Below are 21,416 nucleotides of genomic sequence, written 5' to 3' on the forward strand. Positions count from 1 at the left end.
CCACAGTTCAAAAGCATTAATTCTTTGGCGCTCAGCTTTCTTTATAGTCCAACTCTCACATCCATGCATGACTACTGGAAAAACCATAGCTTTGACTAGACAACCTTTGTTGGCATGGGTGAAAACAGTACTTGTACTTCCTTAACTGTAAATACCATCACGTGGTTTACTACTCTGGAGCAGACCTCTGGTCGTGGATTGGGGAACCAGAAAATATTTCCTGCTTTAAAATGTTTGAGAGACTGTCTTTCCAGCATTCTAATGCTGAGTACTCCAAAACTGTTTACCCTGTGACGTGGAAGGTGATAGGGACTGTAGAAACAGTGCTTGGGGAAGTGTGTGTCTGCCCCAGAGCCCCACACTTGCGCCTGTGCTGCTGTGGTGAAGGACTATAAGGAGGGCCCCTGAGATGGGGAAGGTTTAAGATGAAGTGGAGATTCCTTAAGAAAAAGGCAGTAATCGAGAAAGGGCAGCAACAAGAAGATTAAAAGGCAGCAACAAGAAGCCATTTAGGATCTGGCTGTCTTTCATGTCCTGTTTGATAGTGAGATGAGAGAGACTATTAAAAAAAAAAGACTAACAATTATTTCAAACTCCAAGTAGAGGGAACTATGTGATGTGGTATTCAGAACTACTGTTACTGATCACTCTGTAAATTTCAAGAATGATAGGCATTTATAAAAACTGCATCTGCAGGGTTTTTTTTTCAGTTTAGATGAAAATTACATGGATAATGGGTGAATTTAGGGAATAAACTGATATTGCGCTGGAGAAGAAATGTTTTCTCAAAATATGATAGAGATTTTTTTTTCTTAAAATTTTTTAATTTTTCGGAGACTAAGGACCCAGTCCTGAATTACACCATGGATCACATAGTAGGAGTTTGGTTTTCCCCTCTAATGCCTCTAAGGATTCACCATGTTTAGGTATCATGGAATGGTTCTTTGTACAGCAGGAGGATACATGATTTGGGATATAGAATTGTCAGCGTGTGTTTCTAAATGAATAACTTGTGCTTATGTTTCTGTTCTGTGCCCTCCTGGGATGCTGGACATTTGGTTTATGAAATGAAACCACCAGGAGTGGTTCCTTTTGCCTTATTCTTCCTTCTTTCCAAAAGGACCAAGACAGCTTTCTGGCCTTATATTATTTAAAACCTCTTAAAACTTTGAGACATCATCTGTTTTTTTTTTTTTACCCAGGATCCCTTGTCCCTTTTTAATGGTCTCTGATGACTTCTTCTGCATGTTTAAAGTATAGCGTTGGTTCATAAAGAAATGCATTAGGAATTTTGAGCCTGATTGGCCGAGGGCCTTGGGCTTCTCCTTGGCAGCAGCTTCCTCTGGGATCTCTTTTCCGCACTCTTTAGGATAAAGGTAACAGGATGTTTGCATCTTAGGAATCCAGCTCTCTTTACTTTGTTTCTATTTCCTTGTCCCGATTCAAAGTTTTCACCACCTCAGTTCTTTTTTTTAAGCTTCTTATTTTGTACTGTGGTATAGCCAATTTAGGGCTTCCCCGGTGGCGCTAGAGGTAAAGAACCTACCTGCCAATACAGGAGACATAAGAGACGCGGGTTCGAACCCTGGAGAAGGGAGAAGATCCCCTGGAGGAGGGAATGGCAACCCATTACAGTATCCTTGCCTGGAGAATCCCATGGACAGAGGAGCCTGGTGGGCTACAGTCCATGAGGGTTGCAAAGAGTCAAACACAGCTGAAGCGACTTAGCAGCAGCAGAACAGCCAGTTTAACAATGTTGTGATAATTTCAGGTGAACAGGGAAGGGACTCGGCCACACATATACAAGGATCCATTCTCCCCCAAACCTCTCTCCCATCCAGGCTGCCACATAGCATTGAGCAGAGTTCTGGGTTTAGTTGTTTTTAACATGAATATGCATGTTCTTTGTCGCATTAACAATTAGGATCAGCTGTGTGGCCGGGACCCCACCCTCACTGATGAGCTGCTGAATATCCTCACGGAGCTAACTCAACTCAGCAAGACCACCAACGCGAAGGTGGCACTCCGAGCACGCCAGGTAAGGACTGAGTTGGTTATCCGGAGTGAGGAATGGTCTTCACAGGTTGGACAGTCGGTTCCATGAGCTCTTCCCCAGCACCTTCCAAAGGTCATGCAATTTCTCACATATGTCTCATTGCCTTCAGAGCAAATGTTCTCATGTGTTATATGTTTTTTTAAAGAGAATGGAAAAGATTAACCTCAAATTTCTTTAAAATAGGAGCCCGCCCCCATCAGAAAGTCCTGTTACCATTCCCTGTTAAGTCAGGTGGAGGAAAGGAACCTGAAGGAAGACAATAGGTTTGATATTTCTTACTTAACACAGGGGGCTTAGAAGCAGGTGAAACTTCTAAGTGTCCAGCAAAACATCAAGTGTGGAGAGCAAAAGATGATGAAATGAGTCTTCGGTGCTGGCGGTCAGCGCAACCCCAGAGCAGTGCAGTTACTTTCACCCTGTGGTCTGCATTTCCACTCCAGAAGGCTTCAGCAGGGAAGCCAGGGTTTGGCACTCCCTTTGTGTTTTGTGTTCCAGTGCGCAGGCATCGACAAGGAAGCTGCATTTGAAGCTGTTCAGTGACCTTCTGCTTTCTCTACAATTGTATCCATGTCACTGAATTACTCAAAGTTATTGAACCTCTGAGTGACCTGCTGAGGGTATTCAGGTCCCACCATGTCCCTCTTTGTCTGCGACACTGCTTTCTTTCTCTCTGCCCCTCACACGCATGGGTGTCACATTCTGACGCCCTCTCCTCTACCGAGTACCTGGGGCTGTCGGAGCAGCTTTTCCTAGTCTGTCTTTCCCCTTTAGAGTTACAAGAGGCTAGCTCTGCAGCATCCACCTTCCCCACAGCTGCTCCCTGCCAGACCTGATTCCCAATTACCAGCTAGTCATGTAGTCCCCAGCACCAGCGGCTTCACAGGGGTAGACCAGCTGCACTGATGGAGCTTGATGGTGGTGGTTTGCTCTCCCTTCCCTCCCCGGCCCCCCACTGGAGATCGCTCACCACACAAATCATGGCAGGAGTCAGCTGAGACACAGTACTTGGTGGCCCTGGCTTTCTGTTACAGGACCCACAAGTTGTGGTACTTAGTCTCTGTTTTATCTTTGATGCCTGCACATCCAGATTTATATTTATTGCTTTTGTATCAGAGCTGCCTAATGGGAGCCTAGAATAATCACTCCCTCAGGAACTTAACACCTCTCACTTTGCTCTCACTCTAGGTTCTTATTGCTTCCCATTTGCCATCCTATGAGCTTCGCCACAACCAAGTCGAGTCTATCTTCCTATCCGCCATTGACATGTATGGACATCAGTTCTGCATCGAGAACCTGCAGGTATTCATGCAAAACAGCCCATTTCTACCCCTTTGCACTGCTGTCCCCTTTATTCCCAAGCATAGTTTAATTAAGTAATCAGTTTCAGTCAATTATGATTTTCTGTGTAATAAAGTTTCATCCCTCGACTTTATAAGACGATTTGTACTTTTTTTCCTCCCCATAAAAATGCTGTTAGAATTGTGGCTTAGCTTAAAAGTTGCATAGGCTGGCCTTGATGGACGTGTCCTGTTGAGGTCTTCACCTCTTGTGCTTGTATCTAGAAAGTGTTCTAGGACACAATGAAGTGGTAGTACTGGTTGATTTCTGATATTTGAATCCGAGGTATAAATAGGTTAAACAGGGAAAAGCTACTTAAATAATCATGTAGTTTTATTTTAATACTTACTGTTAAGCTTTGTACAGAGCCATTGTATAAAATAATATTGGCTAATTTTACTGCTAATTCAAAGAACCTTGACTGTTGTTTTTTAAACATCATTTTGTCAGGAATGACTTTGTATTTTTCTACTTGGAAATAATGATAATATTATCATACCTAGCCAAGGGAATCTTCCAGCTTTCTCTTAGATTTCTTTCTGGGGAAACTAAGGAAGTGGGGACAGAGTGGGGGGAAGGATATTTTTGTTTATTTGGTTCATGGTTGAAATAGAGAGTTCAAATCTATGGTTTACCATATATTGTACTGAGACAATATATTAAACGTTAAGTTCGGCTATATGTCAGAAAGGATAATAATAGCCATAAACATTTAATAGCATTAAAATTAATGCACTGTTAATGCATGTCTAAGAATTTTACATGTACTGTCTAACACCCACGACAGCCCTTGAGGATAGGTATTATTATTTTCTCCATTTTGTATCTGAGGAAGCCAAGGCAGAGAGAAGGTGAGTTCATGCAAAGAGAAGATAAGTTTATAAGTTTGCAGACAAAATGCTTAAAGTTTCACTAATGCTTCTAATGCTAAATATTGTCCATTGGAATTGTTCTCTTATGGATGTAATGGTTGAAGCTTGTCTTTGTACCTTCCAGAAACTCATCTTGTCCGAAACGTCGATTTTTGATGTCCTACCAAACTTCTTCTATCACAGCAACCAGGTCGTGAGGATGGCAGCTCTGGAGGTGGGTTCTCATAGTAACATGACGTCACCTTTTTCTCAGCTTCTGGCCGACTCCTTTTGCCTGCTTGGCTATTGTTATCAGTCCTTCTTTGGTCTTAATGTTGGTTCTCCAGAGTAGAGTTTTTTCCTCTGAGACAAATGCTGCACTTTGGTCTTACTTTTATTCAAGTGTGCCAACTCAACTAATCACCAGTTTCTGGGTTCCAGTCACAGCTACCAGCATTTTTCAATTCTACTTTCCAAGTACTTGAATCCTTCCATTTCATAGAGATGAGGATGCCCTGTAACACAGTAAGTGAAAAAAATATGTGGCTGATCAGAACAGTACCATTTTGTGATTTGGGCCAAGTAGAATGGATTCTAGTCATATTCTGAATTGTCAAGCAGTTCTTATGAACTTATGAACTATTTCAGCGTGAGAAGGAAAGTTTAATGAACTGTGCTTTAGGTGCTTTATTTTTCTCATTTAATCCTCCAAATACTTCATGAAGTAGAAGAAAGTAAGACTGAGAGGTTAAGTGACTTGTCTATATTCACATGGATAGTAAGTGGAAGAGTTTGCATTTGAACCCAGCTCATTCTGACTCACAGACTTTGCTGTGTCCGCTCTAGCATACTGTCTCATTAAGCACAAAAATTGCAGGCTCCAAATACTGCTGTAAAGTTTGCCAAGGAGGTGTGTTTTGGAGGTGAGGAAAAGGAGTGTCTTAGATGATTTTTATGTGATGTGACACCGCTACAGTCTTCTGCGTGCTCCTTTGGGTTACTTTTTATTTGTATTCTGTGGGGAGACTGTCATAAATCCTACTCAGTAAATACCAAAATTGGAAAACATCTAAGTGTTCTACAGTGCTTTTATGCTATTTAATGCAAAGTCTCCTTGTATACCTCACATGATGATAGGATTCCATGTTCCATCATGTGTGCACGGCAAATTGGCTGTGAAGTTCATGAGGTTGAACTGACAGGTTTTCCTGAGAAACAGCCTGTTGCTGTTTCTTTGAGTCAAGTTAGTGTATTTGAGATATTATATGTCAAATTATGCCTTCAGATTTTGCCGAGGATTTGGGCGATATGAGCAATGTAAAATTGATTTGGACCAGTGGGAAAACAGAAGAAAGATACAAGATAGTGAATGAGTGAGACTGTACCTCGGTTGTTTCTGTTTTGTCTCTTCATGCCTCAGGTGGCCCACAATCAGCACCTCTTATTTTTCTCCCTGTTTGCTTTCATCTTCTTTTTACAAAAAAAATTATTTATTTGGCTGCATTGGGTCCTCACTGTGGCACGTGGGATCTTCGTTGTGGTGCTTGATCTCTCTAGGTGCAGCGTGCAGGCTCCAGAGGACGTGGACTCAGTAGTTGTGGCACATGGGGTCCGTTGCCCTGGGGGCACTTGGGATCTTCCTGGACCAGGGATCGAACCCATGTCCCCTGCATTAGAAAGCGGATTCTTAATCTCTAGACCATCAGAGAAGTCCTTGATTTTATCTTCTGTTGACATCATCATGTGTAATGAATTAATAGTCATGGTTCTGTATGCTCTTCTGCTAATGATCAAAGTTACTCTCGAGTTTAGATCAGTGTAAAGGGCTTTCAGCACACCTAGAGGTGTCCAGCAGAGGCAGGCTGGTTTCCTTTCCATTTATAGTCATGGGTATAGTTGTAAGACTCCAGCCGTATTAATTACAGCAAAGTATGTATGTATGTGTTCGGCACTGGGACTTCTGTCAGCAGAGACCATCTTCTGCACCATACATCTCTTTTCAGGACTGTCTTTTCCCTGGGCTAACCACCTCTGAGTTTCTGTTTTTCAAGTGTATTTACTGAGGATTATTTTTTAACCAGGTGTATGTTCGAAGGGCTTATATCGCCTATGAACTTAATAGCGTACAACACCGGCAGCTGAAGGACAACACCTGCGTGGTGGAATTCCAGTTCATGCTGCCCACATCGCATCCAAATAGGTGAGTCTGAGCTGGTGCGTGCACTGGAGCCAACCAGAGCTCTATCCAGAGAGTTTGGGGGTGGGGGAGGGGTAATGTGTGTGACCGTTCTGTACGGTTATTTTTTTAGCTAGAAATGTAGAGCAGACAATGAATACATTTAAACCATGAGAGAAGAGCCTCTTGGCAGCTATTTCTTTTTTTTTTTTTACTTTTTAATCTTTGACCTGGAGAGTGACAGTATGGTCTAATTTAGATACAAGGTTAAGATGAGTCCATTCATTTTTACTTGTGTTCTGTCATGGAGGAGGCATAGTTCTTTCTTTTTTTAAGTTAGAATTTACTGGCATTTCACTTTCTGGAGTTTTGCCAGAAAATCACATTTGTAGCAGTTTAAGTCAACAGGATGTAAAAATATTTTGGGTGGAATGCCTTTTTCCCCTTTATGTTTGCTGTGGGTTGAACCTGAACCAGTTTCATGATCTCTCCAAAAGCACACATGTAAATTTAGCAGTTGAAATTCAGTTTTTAAAAATCACACTTCAGAAAGCAAACTTAAATTCAAGTAAATTACTCATATAAGCCGTGTTAATTCCATTAATTTTACCTTCTTACGCCCTTAAAAAAAATGTGCATATGGAAATTTGTTTCCAGTTCCAACAATAATACCAAAATATTGCTTTGGCTTTAAGATGGAAATACTTTCTCTAATAATCTCATTTCTTTTTCAAGTATTCCCAGGCAGTGAAAAACCTAGGAATTTCATCCCCACCTCTAGTCATCTCCCTTCCGTATTTTCATTCTCCTCAGTAATACCACAGGAAATATAAATAACCACAGCCAATCTTAAGCTGCATCCCCTCCATTTCTTCTTTATGGCCTTTGGTTCTTCAGTCTGTATTACAAAGTACCGTGTCTTTGGGGATCCTTAGTTACAGACAACAGAAATGGTTCTGTTCTGAATTGCCACTTCACCCAAAGCAATAGCAGCTCTTCCTAGAGACAAAGAGGTGTGCACGGAGACTTGCGGCCACTGAATGCCAGTGTTAATCCAGCAGAGGTCAGCAGCCGAGCAGCAGCGTCTTCAGAAAAAAGTACTTGTCTTCTTTGTCTCAGAAGGTCCCTTCACTCCTCTCCCTCGAAAATACCTTATGGCTGGCAGAGAAAAGCATATATCCTTGATTTAGCAAGCATCTCTCGGTACATTTTCGCCTCCATGGATTTCAGAATCTCATTTTCCAGAAACGAATGGCTGTCCTTCAGCGAGCGGGCAAGGTGCTCATGGCACACATGGGCTCAGCACTCGGGCTTCTTTCTTCTCCTGCCTTCCTTGAATAATTGTGGAGAACTACACGCTATACTTCCCACCCTTTGTAATTCTCAGGACATTGGCTTTTTTCTTCCTGCTTTGGGCAGTGATTTGTAGTCTGGCTGCAGTGCTGCTTCTGATCTCCTTCCCTCCTCATTGCTCCCCTTGTCTCTCTGAATTGCTCTCCCTGTCCTACTTTCTTTATTTGAGGATCTGTGTCCAGTTTGGTGAGGGAAAGTCAGTTGGAAAATTGAGAGGAATGCCTCTGAACTGTTAAGAAATCTTATTCACCTTTCCTTCTCAGGGGTGTGACTCTGGTATGATGATTCTTGATATGGTTTCAAGACTTGTATACCTGTCCCTCCCAACATCCAAGGGGCACACATTCTTCTGGAGACCTGAACCGAATCTCGCTGTAGTCTTGCTGGCTTTCTAAAGTCTTCCTTGGTTGTGTGTATTCAGAATTATAAACTTAAACAACAGAAGCAGTATTGTAACTGCTTCAATAAAGACTTAAAAAAATAGAAGGAAAGATAAAATAATCTTTGTGAAAACCAGAGAAAATGCCCGAATTGTTTTAATGCTGTTTTAGATCTAAAGTCCTTTTGTTAGTTTAGTAATATAAAATTTACTGTTGTTTAGTGGCTAAGTTGTGTCTGACCCTTTTGTGACCCCATGGACTATAGCCCACCGGGCTCCTCTGTCTGTGGGATTTCCCAGGCAAGAATACTGGAGTGGGTGGCCATTTACTTCTCCAGGGCATATTCCCATCCCAGGGATTGAACCTGTGTTTCCTGCATTGCCAGATGGGATTCTTTACCACTGAGCCACCAGGGAAGCCCATAAAATGAATTATCAGCTTTTAATTACAGAAAACTGTATTCAATTTTAAGAACATAGTTTATTCACTTATTACAAATTTGCTTGAATTTAGTTTTGTAAGATCTTAGATTTTCTTACAAATGTTTCTGTTAACAATTTGCAGTTACGACTTTATCCTGACATCAGTTGGTATACTGCCATTCAGTTCTGACATTTACCACCTGGTGTTAGATGCCACATGTTAAGGGCTCAGATCTTCACAAAACTGCCCCTACTTCAGAATGTGGCCACAAGTGGGTTTCCTCGGCTGCCCACACTTCTGACCAACTGGCTGTAAATTTGGGGGGTACCCATGACCCCTTTGAGTTCAGTAATTCACTAGAACAATTTACAGAACTCAGCAAAGTACTGTATGTATAAGCACAGTTTTACTATAAAAGATACAGATCCAGACCAACTCAATGAAGAGATACATAGAGTGAGGTCTGGGTGGGTCCTAAAAGAGTTTTCCCCTTCTTTCCTTGTACAATCCAGGTACCTAGTCCTCCCAGTGTATCAATCTGTTCACCAACCAAGAAGTTCCATTGAACTTCAGGGTTCAGTGTTTCTATCAGGATTTCATTACGATGGCACCATTGTTTGAATCATTGACCACTTGATTAAACTCACCCTCCAGCTCCTGTCCCCTCCCCAGAGGTCCAGCTGACCCTCTAGTCACATGGTTGGTTTTTCTAGTGAGCAGACCCTGTCCTGAGTTATCTCATCTCTTAACATAAACTCAGGTGTGATCCAAGGAGCTCATGAATAATGAAGGCACTTCTATTACTTGGGAAATTCCAAGGATTTAGACAAAAGCCAAGTTCTTTATTATTTCATAGACCTACCACCTTTACAAAAGAATTCTTGAGTATCTTAGTTTTAGCTATTTTTGAGCCAAGTTCCAACTTTTTTCCTAACCTCAGGACTTTTGTTGTTTTCTATTCTTGTTGTCAACAGCAGGCAATAAAGATTATTGTTTCTAATTCTACAGAAGTCAATTACAGGAGACTTGTCTACCAGTGTTCATTCCACTCTTAAGTTCAGTAAAACTCAAGGACACGATTATGTCCACTAACCTCTAGATTAGTGATTCTCAGAATTAGCTGCCAAGTATTTTAAAAAATAAACCTACTGGGTTCCTGGCTCTCAAGATTCTGATTCATTTCAAACCAGAGTCCAGGGTATCACTTTTTTGAAAAAGCTTCTCTGATAATTCTGTTGAACATCTGCAGTTGGGAATCAGTACTACCAGACTTTCCCTGGTGGCTCAGCTAGTAAAGAAACCGCCTGCCATGCGGGAGACCTGGGTTTGATCCCTGGGTTGGGAAGATCCCCTGGAGAAGGGAACGGCTACCCACTCCAGTATTCTGGCCTGGAGAATTCCATGGACTGTGTAGTCCATGCATGGGGTTGCAAAGAGTCAGACACAACTGAGCAACTTTAACTTTCACTTTCACCACTAGACCAGCACTGTCCAATAGAAATATATTGGACATATATTGCAAGCCATATATATAATTTAAAATTTTCTACGGGCATATCTAATAAGAAACAGATAAAATAATAATTTGTTGTTATTGTTGTTGTTGTTGTTGTTGTTGTTGCACCGCACTGCATGGCTTGTGGGATCTTGGTTTCCCTACCAGGGATTGAACCTGGGCCTTTGGCAGTGAGAGAGCGGAGTTCTAACCACTGGCCTGCCAGGAAATGCTCAGATAAAATTACTTTAACATTTTATTTAACCCATTGTATCCAAAGTTTTATATTAATATGTAATAAAAAGTTATTAACCAGATATTTTCCATTCTTCTTAACTAACTTTTTGGAATTTAGAGTGTATTCTCTGCTTCCAGCATGTCTCAGTACAGACTAGCCATATTTCCAGCACTTCCTAGCCACATAGTCAACTCAACTGATCAAGAATTAATTAGGGCAATCACACTGAGTGCTCTGTTTTATGTTAGTGGTAGTGCCCCTAGAAGAATTTTTTTTTTTTAATAAACTTTTATCTTGCTTATTTTGTAAATGGTTACAGGAAGCATTCACTTCTGACACTATAGATATACTACAGTATTTTATGCATGTTTTAAAAATTATTCAGTGAGAACATAGAACAGGCATATGAATATACACATTTTACATATCTAATTCTAAATGATTTTCCTGGTGGCTCAGATGGTAAAGCGTCTGTCTATAATATGGGTGACCTGGGTTTGATCCCTGGGTCGGGCAGATTCCCTGGAGAAGAAAATGGCAACCCACTCCAGTACTCTTAACAAACCAAAAATTCTTAGGGAAAAAATTACATACATTCTTTAACCAGTTTTTTGCATTTTCTTTCCTGATACTTGGTCTTCCCATTCCTAGCCAGGCATTCCTTCGAAGTAGACCAGACCTATCCAGCAAGTCCTGAGAGTATCTTTCTCCGCTGTATTTTCAAAGCAAGACTACAGTCTCTTGTTGTGTATGGGGTCATCTTGTGGAATTCCATTCCTGTAGTTTGTTTTTGACTAGCGATTTAGCCTCTGTGGGTTTGGATGAAACATGGCTCTCTGTCTGCAGACTGACAACAGCAGGGTATTTTTTCAGGAAAATGCCCTAGAGGCCACTTGGATTGAAGGCCATGTCCCATTTGCACATGTTTTGATTATTTAGAGAAGTAGGCAAAACACAAGCAGCTGCCATGGCAGATAAGTGGAGCAGCCTCTGAGAAGAGAGAAGACACCCCCCCTCTTTTTATTTTAGCACACTTGGGCAATTAGCATGTGGCGGACATGTTTGGTGCCTTTTTGCTTAGATTTATTGAGATACTTTGTATTGCTTGACGTTTTTTAATATTAAAATTTTTAAAAAATTTTATTGTGGAAAGAACATTTAACATGAGATCTACCCTCTTAAATTTTTAAGTATATAGTATATTACTGACTTTAGGTACAATATCGCACAGCATAACTCTCTGGCTTATTCATTTTGCCGGACTGGAACTTGTTTGACGTTTAATTACTGTGTGTTTCAGTATAATTTGACTGTGTTTTTTTTTTTTTCTAACACACTTCTCAGTGTTAGGAAAGGCATCACATGACTAAACAGTCATTTAAAAGAAATAACCATTTCTTATTTCTGTGACCTTTCTTATCATCCTTCTTGCTAGGTAGGCTTCACTAAGGTATATTATCTTCTTCTTGCTCTTCCATGCAAGAGTTCCAATTTGGGGGGGGCGGGTGCGGGGAACTGTAGTTGGAACTTATTTAGCATGCTCAGGTCTTACCAGTATCCAGGTATTATCCAGTTTCCCTTTACCGAGGGAAACTCCTGGCTAGACATACCCTATTCTTGTTAAATTCCCTTCTTAAATTCCTGACTTAAACATAATAGGAAACCAGTGTATATGGAACACCTACATATATGAGAAATGTGTGTGTTTTCTTCCCTCTTTATCTTCTTAGCAAGTAAGGACTATGTCTTATTGTATGTGAATTTTTTTTTTTGAGGGGAGGAGATTTTGGATCTTTTTTTTTTTTTAAGGTAATTTGTAGTCTTTCGGAGAGAAATGAGTGGATTTCTTTTAGTCATTTTCTTGGTGCAGGCGTAGTCATGATAGCTGATCCACACTGAGAGAACATTTTATTATCATGCAGACTTTTAGGGCTTAATTCTTTTGTCTAAGATTTCATCAGGCCAGCTCTTCATTGAGTTCAACCAGTATTTTGCATGGATTAATCCTAGAACTCAAACTGCTATCATTCAGTATTCCCTTTTCTCTATTTCCAGGGAGGCCCAGAATTTAGACTCATAGGTGTGTGTGTATGTGTGTATTTTTTCTTATTCTGAATCCATAGTTCTATCATTCTCTTGTGCTGGTGATAGAAAAGCTTGTTACACTAAAGCCTCATCCTAAATGTATTTTTGACGATTCATCGAATCGTTTGACATTCACAATTTTACTTAGCTTTGGACGTATTAAGCAACTCAGAATAATCTGGAAACAAATAGGCTCTTTAGGCAGCCTGTGTATTTCATCTTCTAAAATATAACTATATTTATGCAAACATATGTAAAGTATATTATCCCATAAACTCTATAGCTATGCCTATGGCTGTGCATATTATGACAGTCTGAGAGTATGAAATTTAAAACTCCAAATGATTTTCATAAGTAATACCTATTAGTGAACACAGTTCGTTTTTTAAAACTTTTCGTCTGTGATTCAGATAAGAAGCATCACAGTTGAATCAGAAGATGGAAATACAATTTGTTGTGTATTTCTATACAAACATAATGGGTGAGGACCAATTTCTTAGACGGAAATCCATGTTTTAAGTTAACTTGAGTTGCACTGCACTTTCTCTGCTATTTGCTCCTTGTGAACTTGGCCCCCTGTGATAGAATGTTTTCATTCAAACACTTTCCACTTCTCGTCTCACATCCAGAAGAGATCGGCTGTGTTCTCTCCTGATAGCACGTTTCGGTCACAACTGTATTTAGGCTCTTGATACCTTCAGTTTCACTGTAGGTGGGTGGCCTCTGGACCTTCTTTTCATGAAGGAGGTTATGAGGAAGTTTAGAAATCAGAGGCCCCTACTATGGGACTCATCAGTGACCCATTGCCATTCTTGAGAATCCTGGTAATCTTTGACACCCAGAGATTAGAACCCTTCTTTGGCTTGTACTCAGAGACTCAGAAGCCGTCCAATTTGTAGCATTTTTTAGCAGTGGGAGCGCTTGGTCGTAGTTGGCAGGCCAGAATGAGCTATAAATAAATAAAACCCCTACAGCTCTTGCTTCCTTCATTCAAGGGAGTCTGCTGATAAGATGCAAGCATCTGGCAGAAGGGAAGATTCTCACCAGGTTTAAGTGCTTACCATCGTGCTTTCTGGTATCAGTGGCTCAGCTTCTGGTCTCTGCTGCATTATTTTGGCACTCTAGACTCGTAAGCTTGGAGAGTCGAGTTTAAAACTCTCAATATATCATTAAGGTAGCCCAAGGTCCCTTCTTGTCAAGGAGGACTAGCTGATTCCAGGGGGAAGGAAAAGTGGAATCCTGGGCACCTGTAAATCCCTGTAGTTTTGTGCTGTGGATTTGTAGCTAATTATACAGCAGGCAATAGTAATGTGTTGTAGCTCTGTTGGCAGACTCGTTTCAGAAAGAGCAGAACCTTCCCACGGGGCAAAGAAGGGGCTTGGAAGGAGGCTGCAGATGAATGAAGCAGTGTTCATTTTACTGTAAATGAAAGCTCTGCCATGGAATTGGGGCATCTGAACAGCAAGGAGGTGGTTAGGGAGACGCCAACAGAAATACATGGTTCAGATGTGTTTTACAGCTCCTGATTCAGACTCTTCTGCAGAAACATAGTCACGCAAGGAGACCACCACTGGTCACAGCCAGTCTAATTGCTCTTTCTCCGATGGTACTGCTGTTAGCAACCACTAGTAGGTTATTCAGCCGACCTCTTCTGATTCTGCTTTGCTGCCTGATTTCAAAAGATTTTCCTTATCCTGGCTCTGAGTCACAGCTTGATATAACCACTGCTTGTTTGCATGCATCCCCAATCATTTTCCTATAGGGTCTCCCTTTTTTCCCCTACAAGTTAGAAGGCAGAAGAATCAGGAACATTTTTATATGATACTAGATTTATGTAGGGCCAGCTCGAATTCAGCAAAATGAAATTCAGCTGGAAGGGATGGTAAAAGGCTCCAAGAACTTGTGACTGCCAGAGAAGTCAGTGTTCCTTAAATAAAGAGGATTCAGCCAGCCGGCAGCAACTCTGACTTTGCATTCATATTGAAGCAGGCTCTCCAGCCATCCTAGGCAGGCAGATCAATAAAATCAGAGGTGACCTAATGCTGAGGATCTCAGCATTCAAAGGATTTCTCTTGTCCTCCTTTAAATTTAGTCTATATCGATGTGGAATGCTAGCCTCTGGAGCTGAGGTGAGAAAATGCCAGGTCTGGATTCTGGTTGATGACACTTTATTTAGCAGTGACCTTGGAAAACATCCCCTTTGATTTCTCAGTTACCACATCTGTAAAATGGAGCTAATCTCCTGGAAGGAAAATGATTCTAATATTGTTCACAACATAGTGAATGAAGATTCGTCATCTTAAGTTCTCTGAAGACCTAAACAGCAAATATCTTACAAATGAATTTATACTCTTTTTTTTTCGTATTTGAGAATGCAATTGATTGCCCTGTCAGAGATTGAGCAATTTATTTTTGCATGATGAGTATGCAGTGAAATGTGGCAGATTTTATTTTATTTTCAGCTATATAAATGGAATATTTGACTTATATACGATCTCCATGTTGGTTGTTGATTTATGTGCAGACCACTGATCGAGCTTTCTGGTATATCACAGTGGTATGCAGTGTGCCACATAGGTCATTTTCTTAAATTGATCAAATAGCCCCTATATAGAGTAACAAAATGTATAAATGATTGTTATGGACACAGCTAAGTATTTACTTTGTAGTAGAGAGTTTAACCTTCCCTGCTTATCTCCCCAACAGCCCCACAGATTCTTATTCTACCAAAGGGGATAAACTGACTCTAAACTTACCTCCTACATGATCGATCTGAGGCCAGTCCTTTATAGACGACCTGTCGGGAGTTTTGTTCTTACCCCATACTGTGTAGGTGGTGCCTGATTCTATAACAAAGCAGCAGGGGGCTCCCTGTGCGAGCTAACGGATTGCTGATAGAGAAGGGCTGTCTTTTTGTTGGTGGCGTTCTTTTCAATTCAGGTGCTTTTCTGCTGAAAACTTGGCCCTCATCCTGGGAAGGACTCCCTAAGGGATTCGAGTGGAGCCACAGAAGCAGTGAGACCATTTTATTAGTGTAAGAAATTGGTTAACAGTTGAGAGAGATTACCCTGGTTTCTGAATCCCCTAACTCTGGATGCAAAGGACCCTGAGATGCTTTGTTTGTAGGGTCCTTCTCTCTGCACTGAAGTTTATTGTTTAGAGCCTGTGCAGGTGGCCTTTTTCTTGAGAATCCTTTATATCTTAAAAGGAAGACTTTCCTATATTCTCATTAGCATTTCCTATTAGTTTTCTGCTTCTGCTCTAGAACCCACGAGTGCTTGTTGTTTGCTGATGAGGACCAAGTGCATGATAACGAAGGACCTCTTGTAAAATGAAACCCATTCCCCCAAAGAGAGACTGAAAGAATCCAAAGAGCAAAGGTGCAGGTTTTTGCACTCAGAGGTTGCTCTTGCTGCCTTAGGAATCCACTCTGTGATACAGGTTTGATGCAAAGAGCATTGCTACTCACAAATCACGAGAGGTATACAGTTTGTGTGCAGTGATATGTCACCGTTCTTTATTTATATGGCCAGCTCAGTCTATTCTGCTCCTTCCACTGCCGTGGAAAGTGCATCATTTTCCTCCCTCTCTCCTCCTTCCCACATATCATCAGCACCACCCACTCTGTTCTGCCCATTAAGTCCTCTGTGTGCCAGAAAACCCCAACAATGATTAAATGCTGATAAAAGAGTGTTAGAAGGTTAAAATATCAACCAATCAACCCCCTTACAGGACTCCTAAATTGTAGGTGGTGAGTGTAACTTTTCCCTTTTACCATTGAAAATAAGGGCTTTTATTTGGGGTTTTTTGATTTGTTTGTTTGTTTCAGTTGAGGAAATGACTGATGTCAAATTAAAGGGGGAGAAAAGCATTGGTGGTAAAGACCAAAGAGAATGCAAGAGACTTGCTTCACAGTTTCCATTCTTATCCTAGAGTTCCTCTCATGATTCAGAAGCATTCTCTATCAGGAGATTCTAGGGCTTGCCAAATCTAGGTAAGGTTGTATTCACGGAAGGCCCAGAGATTTTAAATGTTTAAATGTCAAGATTGCCCTAAATTAATTTTGTTTAAAAAATATTAATTTGTAACAGTTTATACTAGTCTAATCAGGGAATTGTTAATCAACACCTTCCTGCATAATTTTATAAGCTCCTATAGCACAGAATACCTGTCTTTCCTATACCACCCCCAGCCCCACCCCCGCCACTCTACAGGAGTGGGGTGAGAGAACTAGAAAAGGTACTTGGGAACCCAGATTCCTGGTGTCTTTTCTCTAATTTAGAGGAGAGTTTTTAGGTTCCTCACACATCCTAGAAGATCAGTTAATGTGGGAAAGGCTGTGGCGTCAACTTCGCTGAACCTCCTTATGGCATTTTTAGTAAAACAGGAGCAAGTAAGATGCTCTCAGAATCTTGTCAAGAATTATACCTCATGTTGAAGCTTAAGATAATATACCATATTATACAGCTTCAATTAATTTTCATGAGCCTGTCTTTTATCTTTACTCTGCATTATTTTTGGTAATAGAGCTATTAAAAAAAAAGTGGAAAATACACTTTGACCCTTTCCATCAACAGCTGCTGTGGTAAGGTAGGTCAGCCTCTTTGGAGGCACCCAGCGGGTAGAAGCGTAATGAGCACTTAACTATGTCTGCTGAAGGCCAGAGCCGCCACACTGGGACTCCTCACGACGGGTCTGTATCTGCTCTGACAGTTCTGTTATTGTGGCTTTCCCTGACCTCTTGGTAACTAACTGTGGTTGTTTAATTACAGAGGGAACATCCCCACGCTAAACAGGTACCGTATATTTAGTTTTTTTCCAATTAAAAGCATCTTTTTTTGTAACTTAGTGAAACCAGGAGAAAAAAATAACACTTCATTTGACAAGCTAATATGTTATCTTTCTGCTCGGAGGTCCTGAGCTCCCCTCTGGATATACTAAACTATACTTTGTGTTTGGAAAACATGTTTTCAGCTTTTCTCCAGCCATTCAAAAAGCAACACTCAAAAAGTGTGAACAGCTCCTGTCTAGCTGTGGACAATAGGGGAATGAATCACCTGTCCGATGTTCAGCTTTGCTGTAAACATCTTCTTTTGCTAAGTTCTCTGTCTAGTTTGGGGCTTTCAGAGGAGAAACCCTTATGGTCACTCCTATCCTGGCAAACTGTTCCTCAGTTTTTCAATTTTTTAGTTTCTCTAATGTGCGCCTCCTTTTTGAGGAACTCACAGGCAGAAATAGCTGATCTCATGTTTTATCAGTTTGTTAGCTGTTTTTCTAAAGTGTTAACGATGCTATGCAAGTCAAGTTTTATCTCAGACCTGTAATGAGTTTAACACTGGAAGAGTGTACCTACAGTTTTGATGTGTGTAGCCCTGTGAAGACGTTTCCAGACTGATAGAACACAGAGTGGTACTTCTAATACGTTGAGTTCCTTCTGCTCCTGAACCCAGCAAGGCAACACAATGCAAGTTTGAGAGGAAAGTAATTCTGATTGGAATCCACCAAGTGCTAAAGTTGGTGTTGAGCTCTTTGTAGATGACCAACTGTACACTGAAATGTGTATAGACTTGTGTTTATTTTGTGCCTCTCCCTTTAAATATTAAGTAATCAAAACTGGTTATAGCTTTTATAGCCTCCAGTTTGGATGGGGAGAGGAAAGGGAGTGCTTCTGTTTGGTCCCCTCGTCTGCTCTTGGAGGGTAGGCTTGCTTCATTCCTGCCTGCCTTTAGCTGTCCTGGCCTAAGAGCGTAGTACCAGGGGAAACAGAAATGTGGGTATTTTTCCCATGGGGTCTCAGTTGAGCGATAAAGATGCTTAACCCCATGCTTGCCGCAAACACAACCTGTTAGCAACTTCAGGAGTTCCCTTTAAGGGTTATCTGGACTCTCTTTCCTGTCTAACACCAGGCAGGTAGAAAAGATACAATGCCTCACAAACTTGCTCCTTTACTAAATACATTTGGTGATCCTAGAAAAGAGGATGATAGCATTTCTGAGTTTATACAGCTCTGAATCCCGGTTTCTAGTGAGCACCATGTGTAAGACTTGCTTGCCATGTGCTTCGTCTGTCTGTTTCATTCATGGTATCAATGGTTTCCTCTCGCACTCTACCTTCTAGTCCCTGGTACTGTCAGAAGATGAAGTACTTTTTCATGGTCGTCTGCCAAGGGAATAAAAACCTGGAGTGTCAGTCTCTATAGTCTGTGTGAGCAACAGTCCCATTTATAAAAAATTCCGTTGCCATTTATAATTGCAACAGAGTATATTACATTTGCAACAGAGTATTTGCAACAATATATACCCATATCTGGAGTCCACCTAGCTGGCGTCTTGTGCCCTGCAATACTGCAGGTGGTGCATTTGGAGATTTTTGAGCAGCTCCCAGAGTTCAGGTGCCATTGCCATGCTCTGAACTTGCTTCCGCTCAGTATGCCGGTAACATGTGTCGGGCAAGTCCTGGAGGCACCCTTTAGAGTGGTCCTTCCTGAGAGGCTGTCCTGATTGGCTGGGCATCACCACACTGTCCAGCAGTGCCTGTCAGTACACACTGCTGCAGCACATCAAGGAACATCCAGATTCATTACGTTTTTAGATTGAACAGATCCATCCCCTTTCAGCATCTCCATTTACACGTTGGTCCTGCTTACACATACTTTGAGACGCATGCTCTGCCCTTTTGTACTCTGCTGGGATGAATTAAGGGCTTTTACTGACGATATGCTTACTTTGGTATAGAAATGTTTAAATATAAAAAAGGCAATTTGGCAAAACTGTTTCTCTTTCAAAAAGGGAGGAGCTATGATCCTTATGACTACTCTTCCCATCAGCCCAGTAAAGGAAAAGATAGATACCTCAGTAAAGTTCCTTTTATAGACTACGACTTGCTTCTCTTTGATGAAACATGGGTTTTTGTGTGTGTGTGTGTGTGTTTTAATAATGATTCACTAAACCATTCCAGATGACTTAGAGTTGTTGTTGTACATGTGGATATCTATCTGTGAATCCTTAATCTATTACAGTTCCTAGAGAAAAATACCTCCAGTGTTGCCTAGCTACCACTCACTTGGCTGGCTTACTTCCTTTTAAAAGAGAGGATGTTTTGGGGAAGGGGAAGATGCAGGATGGTTTTTCACCCCTATGTGCTCTTCATTCTCTAGACATGTCATGATGTCAGTGTGTGAAAACCGCCATGTTATTATTTGTTAGGTTTTTACGTGGAGAAATTTACGGGGTGGTAAAAATGTTGTTTGTGTGGAGGGAAAATCCCAAGGCAAGGGTTACCGTGAGCCTAGAAACATGGGCTTCTCCATAGTGGGTCAAAAACCAAACCTGCTCCCTGCCACCTGCCCCTGGTTCACCTCTCTCCCAGCTCCTTTTCTCTGTTGAGGCTCTGCCAGTCCTTGCTCCTACCCTCCTTGTCTAACGCACTCGATTGAATTACCATTTAGAATGTCCTTCTCCTCCAACCTCAACCACTACGGCATGACTCACGTAGCCAGTGTCAGCGACGTGCTGCTGGACAACGCGTTCACTCCGCCGTGTCAGCGGATGGGCGGGATGGTCTCTTTTCGGACCTTTGAAGATTTTGTCAGGTAAGGCATCTCAGATTTCTGCGGAGTGAATGGAGGCTCCCGGATTAGCCACGAGCCCGCTAAGGAGATGTAGCCCTCACTGTTACATGCCCCGGGAGAGGTATCTGTCCTTCCTTTCCACCCTCCCGTGCAGACCCTACAAGCCTCTACTTGTTATATGGGTCTGGTCAGAAAAAAAGGAACAAACAAAAACCATCTTTTCCTCAATAGCTAGTAGAAGAAGCTGTCTGCTCTGTGATGAGTGAAATGTCAGGAGAAATTAAACACAACACTAGAGTGAGCCCCACCAGAGACGATACATCTTTTGGTTAAATGCATTCAGCATCTCTCTCTTGATGTATACTGATGCATTACCCTAGGGGGAGGGGTAATTACATTGGTCTGTCACTGCCCTAGTCCTAGGCTCTTTCTGTTACTTTAAGACCGATGATGACAGCAATGCTCGTAGCTTACATATGAAAAACAAACAAAAAACACAACAGAAAAGCTTGAGATTGTTTTTTTTTTTTAAATAGGATTTATATATGGTTTATTAAAGTTTAAGCCATCCATCCTCCTAATTTCTGCCACATGGTAGAAATTCTGCACGTCCTCTCTAGCCACTGGTGATTCTGTTCAGTTGACTGCTGAGCACGGGGTAGGACAGATGGTTCTTTCAGACAGAGCTGGCCGTGGCAGCGTTCGTCTTCCTGCCGCTTCGGGTTTCTGCCCCTTTTCATGGTGGATGTTTCTTTGGTATTTGGTATTTTTTAGGATCTTTGATGAAGTGATGGGCTGCTTCTGTGATTCCCCACCCCAAAGCCCGACATTCCCTGAGGCAGGTCACACGTCTCTGTATGACGAAGACAAGGTACGGTGTCCCTTTTGGAAGAATGCTTTGCCTCTTCAGATTCAGAACTTGTACTGTATACTCTCTCTCTTTTAAACATTTATTTATTTAGATTTTTTATTTATTTGGCTGCAGCGGGTCTTAGTTGTGGCACATAGGCTTAGTTGCTCTGAGGCCTCAGTTCAGTTCAGTTCAGTCGCTCGGTCGTGTCCGACTCTTTGCGACCCCATGAATCTTAGCACGCCAGGCCTCCCTGTCCATCACCATCTCCCGGAGTTCACTCAGACTCACGTCCATCGAGTCAGTGATGCCATCCAGCCATCTCATCCTCTGTCGTCCCCTTCTCCTCCTGCCCCCAATCCCTCCCAGCATCAGGATCTTAGTTCCCTGACCAGGGATCAAACCCATGTTCCCTGCATTGCAAGATGGATTCTAAACCACTGAACCACCAGGGAAGTCCCCTGTGTACTCTCTTTATTATTATTATTTAATTATATATACCTCATTTAAGTATTTTTGGAAACAGGTAGAAGATAAATTTTAACCTAAAAACAAAAATAACTGTATTAAGCATGGAATCCATAGTGTAGAATGAACTTGG

The 21,416-nt window shown here is 41.5% G+C and overlaps 1 protein-coding gene across 9 annotated transcripts in view; it reads left to right on the top strand.

The window, feature by feature from the left end:
- The window catches only part of ACACA (acetyl-CoA carboxylase alpha), a 286,860-nt gene that overhangs the window by 152,481 nt on the left and 112,963 nt on the right, over positions 1-21,416 (top strand). For 7 of the 9 annotated variants that reach the window (XM_086360402.1, XM_086360410.1, XM_086360407.1 and 4 more), the window contains 7 exons: positions 1,925-2,038; positions 3,242-3,355; positions 4,391-4,480; positions 6,327-6,445; positions 17,168-17,191; positions 19,843-19,986; positions 20,740-20,836. In XM_086360402.1, coding sequence (XP_086216528.1) covers positions 1,925-2,038; positions 3,242-3,355; positions 4,391-4,480; positions 6,327-6,445; positions 17,168-17,191; positions 19,843-19,986; positions 20,740-20,836 — 702 coding nt within the window. The remainder of the gene's footprint in view (positions 1-1,924; positions 2,039-3,241; positions 3,356-4,390; positions 4,481-6,326; positions 6,446-17,167; positions 17,192-19,842; positions 19,987-20,739; positions 20,837-21,416) is intronic. The other 2 variants (XM_086360403.1, XM_086360411.1) reach the window with 1 other exon arrangement.

The sequence above is a fragment of the Bos grunniens genome, chromosome 19 (genome assembly GCF_055505025.1).
Source record: "Bos grunniens cultivar Pamir isolate PY7600 chromosome 19, Bosgru_T2T1.0, whole genome shotgun sequence".
NCBI classification, from domain to species: Eukaryota; Metazoa; Chordata; class Mammalia; order Artiodactyla; family Bovidae; genus Bos; species Bos grunniens.